This window comes from Prionailurus viverrinus, chromosome B4 (genome assembly GCF_022837055.1).
Source record: "Prionailurus viverrinus isolate Anna chromosome B4, UM_Priviv_1.0, whole genome shotgun sequence".
In the NCBI taxonomy this organism is placed as follows: domain Eukaryota; kingdom Metazoa; phylum Chordata; class Mammalia; order Carnivora; family Felidae; genus Prionailurus; species Prionailurus viverrinus.
The window spans coordinates 56,739,034-56,751,348 of NC_062567.1; the positions used below are offsets into that span (position 1 = coordinate 56,739,034).

The window sequence follows — 12,315 nt, forward strand, 5'->3', positions numbered from 1 at the left end:
CCAGAAGCCCAGGGGTGTCCTTTTCCATGCCCTTTTCCTTAGGTGATCACATTTTATAAGGAGCATTATAAATATCCTACACACACAGAGACGTGCACACACGCATGCGCGCACACACAAACACACACACACACACACACACACACACACAATGTTTTTCTCCAGTGTAGTCATCTTCAATACCATCATCTTTCACAGTTGTTCTTTTGAAAAGAGACACCCCCACTCATATGTTCTTTCACATCTTTCTTTCATTTACTTCTATCTGAAATTCTGTGCCCAATCTTTAATGAAGAAACTTCTACTCAATCTTTAATATATTTTTTTGGCAACTGTCTGTAAAATCCATCCTGAAACTCCCCGGGCACAGTTAATTGCTGTTTTCTCTACATTTCCTTCGCCCTTTGTTTATGCACTTATTACACAGAATTATCTTCTGTATGTGATGGAGAGTAAGTGATCTGCTAACAAATTACTAAAGTTGTGTATTTGCAGTGAAATACCTCCTCATTGCTGGGAAACCAGTAAAAATCCAACCTCAAATGATAGCTGCCATCTCTCACACAGGTATTAACTGGACCCTTCCTCTGACCCACCCAGCCCACCTACTATTCCTACCTCTTCTAATCCTGTAGCTTTGTACTGTGACTTCTGGGACCTTCCTCAGAACCTAAGTGGTTTGGTGATAAATTTGTATCAACTTCCTCAGCTTCCTGACTTGGCCAGCCTCTCTGTCTCTAAGTACCTGATGCAATAAAGAATGTTTCTGCTTCTGGTCCAGCTCATGGGTTCTACCAGGGTCAAGTCTCCCACCAAGGCTGCAGTATTATTCATGTCTATAAACGTGAGCAAGAGATCCATCCTGTGATATGAGGTAATAATGCTCATTATGCCAAATGTTTGGCAATAGGAAACAGCAAGGTGTAGTGATAATATACCCTGAGAGTTAATAGCAGTGTTACCCATCATGCATTCTGCTGAAAACTAAAAAAATACCTGCCAAAGTGAATAAATGTATGAATGTAAATTACAAGTGACAAGCGTCAACTACTCTGCTCACTTCTGCCTGATTAGCTCTGCCAACTAGTGTCAAAATGATACCATAGCTAGTAAATGACAGCCAGATGGGTCTCACAACACATAATGATAAGTCCATGTTGACCTCCACCTTCTGAGTTGCCACCAGCTATTAAATAATGTTTCATTTAGGGGGTAGGGCATCAATTGCTGCGTACTGAAAATGGAAACTGCTATAAATCATTCCAAGTTTATGCTATCAATATGAAAACTTTATAGCGCCTTCCATACTTTTGAACACTGTCTTACACAGAGATCTCTTTTAATTAGCCATTTAGAGTTTTTATCGAGCATGCTTTTCTTGAATGATACTTCTATTATAATAATCTTTTCATGAAAACACCACTGCTCTGCAATGATTGCTTCTATGACCAAAGTAAAACAAAAGTCACATTAATTACAAAAGAAAATTTAGATATAGTTCTGGCCAAAAACTAAAGACTGCTTTATCTGCCAAAATCAAAGACTGCTTTGAAAGATATGCACCTCGATTTCTTATAGATGACTCTTCACATCTTATCCTTTGATATATACTTTTCCAGTTTATATTTTTCAATTCTGCTTCATTGTTCTAGGAAACAATTATGAAAATGTCCTGAAATAGAAAGTGAACATATATTTTCACAGTTGATCCCTTTCAAGAAATAATTGATGGTTACCTCAATCTGTGCAGTGTGATTGGCATAATATTTTAACGCTTCATCCCCATCATCTGGATCTGATCCTGGTTTGAGCATCTGTTGTAAGAGTTTGTTGTGACGGGCCAACTAGAGGGAAAGAGAAGGGAAAAGGATTTAGGTCTCTTTTTCCCCCTTTCCTGGGATTAAACTTTGAAATTACTTTGTCCACTTGTACACATAGCTTCACAGTTCTGGGGTTAACGGTGATTAATTACACTTCTGTAAATCATGTCCATTGGAAAGCTATAAATAATGAAACTATAAGGATCAGCTGTTATTACCATATCAATTTTACATTTTTTTGTTTGGCAATATATATGTTCCTCTCATGAGAAGACCGTGTCTCTCCCAGAGTAGGTGTTCACTTACTATCTGTTGATTAAATTTATATCTTAGATAAATGTATAATTGAGCCAGGAAGAAGAAACACCCGCAGAGATATATAACTGATACTCCCTATAATAGATTTAAAATACATGCATATCTAAAACAACTTGATCAGCAGTGCGATATTTCAGTAGGTAACAGTACCAATATAAATGGCAGCTTCTATATACACAAATAAATAGGTATTTATATTTCAGAGGAATTTCTCTTATGGAATCTAATCAAAGCTCTCTACATTAGCAGTTTGTACTAAAGTCCTATGCTTCTGAATATTCATATGTCAGAATTCATACTTTTCTCAGTTTTATTAGGAGTGGAAATGGCATTTACAGAATAAAAATTTCACCACAAATTGTCTTAAACTTCTGTTGATAGAAGTAATCTTTCTCTCCCATTTGAATGTCTATGACATTTGTTGCCAGTTCTCTCATGTTGTAAATAACTAATACATGATGCCTTCACATATCACTTTTATGATTGTCTTGAACAATTCCTGAAACCCTGCAATGTCTTTAACCTTTCAGGTATTCTACTTATGCCTCAAGTTTCCTGAGGGCTTCTAGTAAAAAGAATCCACATATAATTCTTATTCCTGGCACCATTCCTATCTCTTACCCTGTGCCAGCCACTAATCCTAAACACTTAAGTGCATGGTCTCATTTGATCCTTCTAGGAAATCCTAAAGTAGGCACTCGTATTATCACCATTTTACAGATAAGGAAACTGAGGCACAGAGCATTTAAGGGAGTTGCCCATGATAATGTCTCTAGAAAATGATAGAGCCAGTATTGAACTCAAGCAGTATGGTTTCATAGTATTCTTATCAACTTACAGAGCAATAAATAAGTCTTTGTACTATTCTTAAGATGTTAACTCAAATTGTGATTATTAAGAATGGAGATAAATTTTAAACAATAATCCAGGACCTATAAAACCTCATAAACATTATACTTGTAAGTGGTAACGTGGTAAATTAAATATTCATTCCATTGATGCTGCTCTAAAGCAAATCATTTCCAAAGCTATTATTTTAGATTGGCTTTCAGGGATATTTATAATTCACTCAAGAAAACCATTTACATTTCATTCTTGACTAAATGTGAATTATACAGATTTTTATTACAAACTGTAGTCATGAAATTTGTTGTGACTTATAGGTGCTTCTAAAATTCTAAATATGTTTCAAAGGATAGAATTATTATAATCATTTAGGCACATTAGCATATGTTTTAAGAAGTTTGTTGACAGTAAAATTGGCATGACTTGTTTACCGTTTGCATCTAGGGCATGAAGGAGTTAGGATGGACCCCAACGGTATAGACCTGAGCAACTGAAGGCTTAGAAATTCCAGTAACTAAGGAAAAATGCAGAAGGAGCATATTTAGGGAGAGAAAATCAAGATCTTAATTTTGGACACATGAAACTTTATATATCATGCAAAAGGAGACGATGAGCAGGCTGTTGGATGGACGTGTTTATCAAGAGTTCTGTGCAGAGTTCGGGAATGGAACTATGTACTGAGGTATCATCAGTATATGTGTCATACTTAAAATCATGAGCCTAATGAGATGACCTAAAAGTGAGCTCAGACAGAGAAAAGAGATCCAAAGAACACCAATAGAATTTAGGAAGAGGAGGGGAATCAGAAAAGAAGACTGAGAAATTTGCACCAGGGAGGTTGGAACAAAACTAGTGAAATCAGGGGTCCTGGCAGCCAAATGAAGAAAGAACTTCAGGATGGAGGGAGTGATCATTTGTGTCAAAAGTTGATGACAGTTGAATCAAATGATGACCAGGAAGTGACAGTTAAAAGTCACTGATAACCTCGACAGCAACAGTTTCAGAGAATGGTGGACACCAAAGCCTAATGTAATAAGTTGCAGTAAGAATGCGTGGATAAGAAGTATAAACAATGAGTATAGGCAACTCTTGAAAAGCACCACTATAAGGGGGAGCCAAGAGACAGGGTGGTAGCTAGACAAATGGATAAGGCAAAAGGGAGGTATTTTTAAAGATGAGAATTGTAACATCATGTTCGTTTAATTTTGAGAGAGCTGGAACGTTTGCTAAAGCAACATCTTGACTAGGTGAGAATGGAATAATCTAAGATGTAAGTGGAAGGTTTTTGCCTTAGATAGAAACAAATTCAACCATACTGACAGCAGAGCTATGGGCGCAGATTCAGGAGGGTGTTAGTTTTGATGATGGGAACACAGAAAAGTTTTGGGTTTTTTCCTGGTTACTTTTATTTTCTCAGTGTAGTAGGAAGCTGATAATGAGGATGAGAAAGGAGGTGTTGGAAATTTGAGGAAGAGAAGATATGAGATGGTGAGCTAGGGAAAGTGAACACACTTGGAAAATGTAGTAGGATTGTCAGGAAGTCCTAAGAGCTCCCTTTCTGTGATGGTGAAAGCAAGGTCAGTAAGCATGTTTGTGTGTTTTTCTCCAGTGAGGTTCAGCTGTCTGGGTCCAGGCATAAGTAGACAGAATTGTAAATAATGGGATTTGTGGTGTTTCAGGACAAGGTCAACAACACACCAAAAAGAGATATGTGGAAATTAAGAGTCCATGCTAGGACTTTCAATGGGCCCATGGAAGCTAAGCTGAATTACAAAGGTAATGAAGCCAAGAGGGACAATGGAAAGGTGGTAGGATCAATGAATTGTAGCTTCTAATGTCTTTTAAAAAATGTGTTGCAGTTGAAGTGCTAGAAGAAAGTACTAGTTAGAAAAGGCAAGCCAGACTGAGATACTTAAAGTGGAACTCACTGATGGGGGGCAGGGAGCAGTGACTAGTAATGATCAGGTTTTAGGTGTAACCATGTATCTATCATCTGATCTCTATCACCACACTGCCCTGAGCCACCATCTTCTCTCACCCGGAATATTGCAATAGCCTTTAACTGGTCTCCCTGAGTCACCCTGGTCTCCCAGAGTTTAGCCTTAACCCAGGAGCCAGAGTCATCTTTTTGGTACAATCATGCCTCTTCGACTCAAAACCCTCCAATGGCTGCCATCTCAGTTAGAGTTAGAGCCAAGTCTTCACCATGGCCAACGAGGCCAATAGAATCTGGCCTTGTTACACCTTTCGCATTACTGTTCTGGTACCTCCCCAACATCCCAGCCCTTCGGGGCTCCTGACTGTTCCTTCAACCTGAGAAGCGTGTATCCATCTCAAGGCTTTGTAGGTGTTCCCTTTCTGGATCCTCTTCCTCTAGACACCTGCATGGTTTGCTTCCTCACCTTCTTCAGGACTCCTTTCAAATACTGGCTTATCAATAAACATGCTTTGAATAATGAACTCGTCCATCTTTCCTAATACATCCAACAACATTTCCTCCTTTATTTTTCCCCATAGCATACTATGATCTGACATACCATATTTTATTATCAATCTCTTCATTAACTATCCCTGCCACAACAGAGTAAGCTTATGTTCTTAGAGAACAGAGATCTTCATCCATTTTGTTCACTGTTATATTTCCAAGGCTTAGAACAGTGTCTGGCACATAGTAGATATTCAATACATATTTGTTTAATAAATTAAATATAAATATCAGAACTCTTAAATCATAAACAAAGGATAGCTTTCCAATGTAAGACATTAATTTGAATAATTTCTTATAAATTTATTTATTAAAAACTTTTACTTCTTTATAGTTACTTTATAGTGTTAAAATTAACATAATGATTTTAAGAAATCAACAATGCCATTTTATGTGATATAATGAATAGTACAAATCTATACAGATAATTTTCATTTAGTATGTACTACTTAACAGAAACAGCAGGACTTCTCTCTTTCCTGCAGTGTTAATGAGATGATTCTACATTTTCTTGTTTTATTGAAGATAATGGCACTCTCAAAGACACTTAAAAAAAATAAGATGTGGAGGCCTCTCTCACATGTTCAAACATTTAAAATAAAATTTATTCATAATTATATATGTAATCTACACATATATTGGAAAATTAAAAATATAGAATAAGAAAAAACAAAATAGAAATACCTGCACCATTTTTTTGCTGCCTGGATATCTTTTACATTATTTTGTGACTGAGAGCCTTTCCTGACTAAGTAGCCTAGTTTGTTCTTGCTTGTTCTGTGTTCAGATGGTGCCCTGTAACATACCTAGATAGCAAAATTTCTCATATTGTATCTTAGTTAATATTATGTCTCTCCAAGGAAAAGGACCTTGTCTTGACCTCTACATTCTCAGAGCCAAAAACAGAACTTGGTACACCAAATAGACACAATAGATATTTGCTAAAGAAACAAGTTAGTGAATAACATTTATTATGTATTTATTGGGCAAAAACTCTTAAATCTCAATGAATTATCTCTCTGTTTCCTCCTTGATAAAATACAAAGGCCAAAGAAATATAGTTAGACATCAGATGATGGTAGAATTCCCAGGGTTTGTAGAAATAAAATATTTTAATATTCTGTTCTTATTTCATAGTTAATTCATGTACTTATACCTCTTCTGCTGTATTGTAAGCTATTTGGAGAAGAAGGACCTGAATACTCAATAAATGTGGGCTTGAACCCTGTGAAGCAAGGATAGCATCCCTATTATATAAACAAAATACAAAAGTAAATAATATCTCAATGATTCTAAAACATGTGAAAATAACTGGTATCGATACAGAGCTCTCTGGTTCAAGTTTACGGTGTACTAGAAGCACAGTATAAATTCTCAGAGACCAATTAACATATGCTCAATAGTTTTGGGTTTTTTTTAAAAGATTTAGTCCCCTCTATATGCCCTCCTATTAAAAATGTTACCCAGAATGACCATGCTGCCAATCACAAACATCAGTATTTTCTTAGTGATGGGCTCTTTAGCCAATTTTCTTTACCATTCCCTGCCACATACTTTTTTATATGACACGAATAAAGAAAAACAACCCCAGAATTCAAAGAAGCAACAGCATCATTTAATATCATGTGCTTTGGAAACCAAATGTGAAAAAAAAAAAAAAAACCACGGTAAGTTTCTAGACAAGTATAGCACATCTGTGGAGATCCATCACAATGAGAAATGTAATTTAAATCTTAATTAAAAACCTGAAAAGAGTTAATGAAGACATACAAGGACAGTCATCTTATGATATATAACTTTAGCTCACAGAGACCCTCACAACAGTATTTGAAATTACCTGATGTCACTCTACAACATGGTCTGGAAAACCAACCATCCATCAATGTTACTAATAATGAGAATCTGAACATGGGCATCATCACTGAATACTAAAAAGGAATAATGTTATAGTTAGAAAATCTCTGGGACCTAGAAATACTTACAATCCACAACAGTCTTTATTAGGTGAAATTGTAGCAATCGTTTTATACATGGCGTGGACATGATGCCTACATTCGCCATACCTGCTTGGTAAATGGTGATGAAAGAATTTTACCAATAAAAAACTCTTATTAGCTCATTACTACAAATGGAAAAACTAGCCTGAGATAATTTATCCCTTTCATAATATTAAAGTTTTAAAAAATGCAATGTAATACATGGGCAGATATATGCATATATGTATCAGGGAGAAAGAAATCAAAACATTGGCAGTTAGCCTTATAAAAGAATAAAGACATAACTCCCACAAGGAAAGACTCCCTTGAAAGCAGAGAGATGTTTCATTATGTGTTGGGGGGGGAAGGAAAATCATGCACTTCATTACTAGTCATGACATATTTGCAATTTAAGTACATATACAACTTTAAACAGGAATAAAACTTTGTGCATATACATAAAATACATACACACTCATAAGTACCATATACACAAACATATATAACCTACAGCTAAGTCTTTAAGTAACACTGTGCAGCTTTTTAAATCCAAGATTAGGGAATAAAGATGACAGATTTAGGCTTTTTATTTTTAGCAGCATCCCTTATTAAACCATTCACATTTATCTTCCTATCATTAGAATTCTGATTCATTTCAGTTTGGGTCCAAATAAGGATGGAGTAAAAAAAAAAAATCAAGCAATTGCACTTGAATGATATTCAACAATAATTATTCTTTGGCACTTCTCATGTGATTTTTTTCATGCGAGTTCCACTTGTATTAATTGGTAAAACTGACAGAGCAACTGCCTTTCCAAAGATCACAAAGTGCTCTGGAGCCTGAAGTCAGAATAATTGGCTTGTACGTTTACGTTAATAATTGTACAATGCTTTTATAGCAAACACTCTTCCTGTTAGAAGCAGAGAGAAATCAGCAGGAGAATATAAACTAAGGTGTTTACCTTTTCTAACATGCTTAAAATACACAAACCTGTTTTCAAAACATGTATCTTTCTCTGATTTGGTGTTTCTTTTATGTAGAAAGCAAAAAACACTACTGTGGGATTATAGAGATAAGTAAGACTTATTCTCTTTCTTTAAGCAATCTACTTTCTAGTTGGAGGAATGAAAATAATTATAGAAATGTAATTAATATGAAGGAAAATATGGGCAGGAATGCAAGAGATCACATTTGGTGGTAGCACTAGGAAAAAAATCATGTAAAAAATGCATCTGATAAAGGTTTTAAAGAATGGATAAAATGTCCATAGGCAGGAAGGGGGAGGTGAGGATGTCATGAGGAAGCCATTCTTAGGGGAGATGGGGACCTGCATGAAGAAAGTCACAGAAGATGGGCAGAGAGAGACAGGTCTGGAAGGTGCAATCATACTAAATACCCATGTAGGAGTTTGAGCAGAGAATACTATCGAAGGTTGAACTGTGTCCACCAAAAAGACATACTCAAGTCCTAACCTCCAATAGCTGTGAGTGTGATCTTACTTGAATATAGGGTCTTTGCAGATGTATTCAGTTAAGATGAGGTCATACTGGATGAAGGTGGGTCCTAATGCAAAGACTAGTGTCCTTGTAAGAAGAGGGAAATTTGGACACAGACACAGACACATAGGGAGAATGCCATGTAATAACAGGAGACAAGGACTGATACAAGGCCAACAGCACCAAGGGTTGCTGTTACCAGCAGAAGCAAAGAAGACGCAGGTGAGGACCCTACCTTAGAGCTTTCAGGGAAAGCATGGCTCTGCCAATACCTTCATTTAGGACTTGCAGCCCCCAGAACTGGAAGCGAATAAATGTCTGCCATTTTAGACTATCAGAATTGTGGTAATTGGGGGCGCCTGGGTGGCTCCATCGGTTAAGCGTCCGACTCTTGGTTTCAGCTCAGGTCATGATCTCACAGCTTCGTGGGTTCAAGCCCCACATTGGGCTCAGTGCTGGCAGCACGGAGCCTGCTTGGGATTCTCTCTCTCTCTCTCCCTCTCTAGCTGCCCTTCCTCCACTCGTGCTGTCTGTGTCTCTCTCAAAATAAATAAACAAACTTAAAAAAAATTCAAAATTGTGGTAATTTGGTACAGCAGCCTTAGCATGCTGTATCAGTCTGTTTGGGATGCTAAACAGAAATACCAGGGCCTGGATGGCTTATATATCATACAGATTTACTTCTCACACTTCTAGAGGCTGGGAAGTTGAAGGGAAAAAGCACCAGCAGATTTGGTGTCTGGGGAGAGCTCACTTCCTCATAGACAGGCGTCTTTTCACTAAAGCCTCATTGGTGGAAAAGGCAAGGGATCTTTCAGGTCTCTGGTATAAGGGCATTAATCCCATTCATGAGGGCTCTACCACCATGACCTAATCACCTCTCAAAGGCAAAAATTCCAAACACCATTGCACTGGACGTTGGGATTCAGTATATGAATTTGGGGGTGGTGGGTGGCACAAACATTCAATCTATAGCAGAAGCTAATACAAATGCAAGCCATTAAGGAATTTTTCTCTTAATTTTGACATGATAAACTAAGATCTTCTTATTCTTTTCCCCTTCTATTAGAAAAAGAATTGGGGGATAGAGAGAAACCATTTGAGAATGGTGCCAACAGTCCAGAGCTGCTCTCAGTACTACAAAGTCTCTTATAAAGAAAATAACCCAAAGAAGAAATAACTGTCCCTCTAGAACATTGATACCAGGATTATGATTGTGTTCGGAGTAGGGTCAAACTCATGTTAAGAAGAAAAGGCTTTCTCACATGAGACTGAACTGTGTGAGACTGAACTGAGCAAGAAAATATTCACTGTGGCTGGGGTATGTGCACTTAGACCCTTTGTAAGCATATAAACTTCTGGCATTTCTAAAAGAGAGGATCACTTGCTCTCTACTTCAATCAGTAAATCAAGGCTGAAGGAACCCCCCCCCCCCAGTAATTTTCAAATTAAATCTGAGGTTAAATAGTGAAAGATGCAGAAATGGTGGCATTTCCAGAAGGGTGAGCACATTAGAGAGTTGGGGGTGAGGGGAGAAAATGTGGACGAGTATTACAGACATGGGTTTGATATTATGTATACAATATCTATATAGTATTATAGAAAAGGCTATGGGAAGCAGACGAAAGTACTGATTCTCCACCAAAGAGTGTAAAGAAATGGATTAGCTGGAAAACCTGTCTTTCTTAAAGTTAATGCTAGTTCTTTTTTCTCCTTCCCAGACTTTCTTGTTCCCTAGTCAAGCATGGTTGTCCATAATGTCTTGCAGAATTTGGATTTTAACTAGAGGGGAAAGAGAAAGACCTAATGTTTATTTTTCTGGACTTTCAAAAGAATCTGAAGAGCATGCCTCAGGGGCGCCTGGGTGGGCCAGTCAATTAACCATCTCGATTTCAGCTCAGGTCATGATCTTGTGGTTCGTGAGATGGAGCCCTGCATCGGGCTCTGTTCTGACAGCCTGGAGCCTGCCTGGGATTCTCTCTCTCTCTCTCTCTCTCTCTGCCTCTCCCCTGCTCTTGCACACACACATTCTCTCTCTCTCTCTCAAAATAAATTAATAAAGTTTAAAAAACACACACACACAAAAAAACCAGAGAATGCCTCAAAGAAAGCATGGCCAAGAGGAAAGCATAGCAATGGAGAGGAAGGTGAACAGAGGGAGTGTCACTCTGGGAAATACAAATCAGTAAGCCTGGGAAAGAGACGACACAAACCCCTGAGCACCTTGAGAGGCAGTTGTGGAGGACGGGTGGACTGCCAGACCAATGACCTCAGACACAAAGGAAAGCATGAGATCTCAGGACTGTTTCCTAATACCTACAACCATAGGGAAGTAATGACCTGGTTCCTTCCCTCCTCCTACAGGACTAAAGGAGCCTAGAATGCCAACATTACTCTATACTTTATCAAAGGAGTTGATAAAGGAGCATGTTTATAAAAGGAGTTATAAAAAAATATATAGGTTTTATTCATCCAATATCCAAAATAAATTCTTTACGGTTCTTAGAAAAGTTTATTTTTTCCATTGTGGCCAAACTAAGACAAAGATGGACAAAATGACAAGAAATTCACCAAAACCAACCAACCAAACGGACAACCCCTGCCCCCCCCCCAAAAAAAACGCTCAATTTTCAGATGGTCTGGACTCCTATTCATTAGGGTCTGTCTAAAATCACAGTAAAATCAATAAAAGACCTTTCGTTATTATAATGAAGATATGCTTGATAGCTCAAACTTCAAAGCAAGGCAAAGTAGGAAAGAAAAACCCCGGACATAAATGGCCCACCAGCAACAATGCATTTTTAAATGATTTAAGGTAGTAGGTTATATTTGCACTATGGTTTTGACATAAAGCATTCAAAGTGTTGCTATGAAAACTCCAGCTTTCCTAGTGATTGCTGAATTTCATCCTAATGGAGTGGTTCTCAAAATGTGGTTCCTGAACCAGCTGCATCAGCATCACCTGGGAACTCCTCAGAAACCCAAATTCCTAGGTACTGCCTCAGGGCCCTTTAGAATCCGAAACTCTGTGGGTGGGGCCCAGCAACCACTTTAGCAAGCCCGCACCGGGTGATTTCAATCCTGACTACATTTAAGAACCACTGTCCTCTTGGAGAGGAAATTTTACCACCAGGACCAATTTAAATACTGGACAGGAATCCACTTTCCATTTAAATCTAAAACTAAAGAAGGAACAGTTTTTAAAGGAGTTTTTTTTTTCCCTTCCCTACAAGAAAAATGTAAACAATATTAGATACTCTTAATAACAGTAATTTCCTGAACAATTTTTTTTCAATTGTAACTGAGATCAGACATATGAAAAGTATTGCATTTAGCTTTTAAAAATTGGTCATTTATCTACTATATGATTTCA

The 12,315-nt window shown here is 37.5% G+C and overlaps 1 protein-coding gene across 4 annotated transcripts in view; it reads right to left on the reverse strand.

The window, feature by feature from the left end:
- ITPR2 (inositol 1,4,5-trisphosphate receptor type 2) overlaps positions 1-12,315 on the reverse strand; it is a 515,671-nt gene that overhangs the window by 114,124 nt on the left and 389,232 nt on the right. For all 4 annotated transcript variants that reach the window (XM_047864958.1, XM_047864957.1, XM_047864956.1 and 1 more), the window contains one exon: positions 1,737-1,844. In XM_047864958.1, coding sequence (XP_047720914.1) covers positions 1,737-1,844 — 108 coding nt within the window. The remainder of the gene's footprint in view (positions 1-1,736; positions 1,845-12,315) is intronic.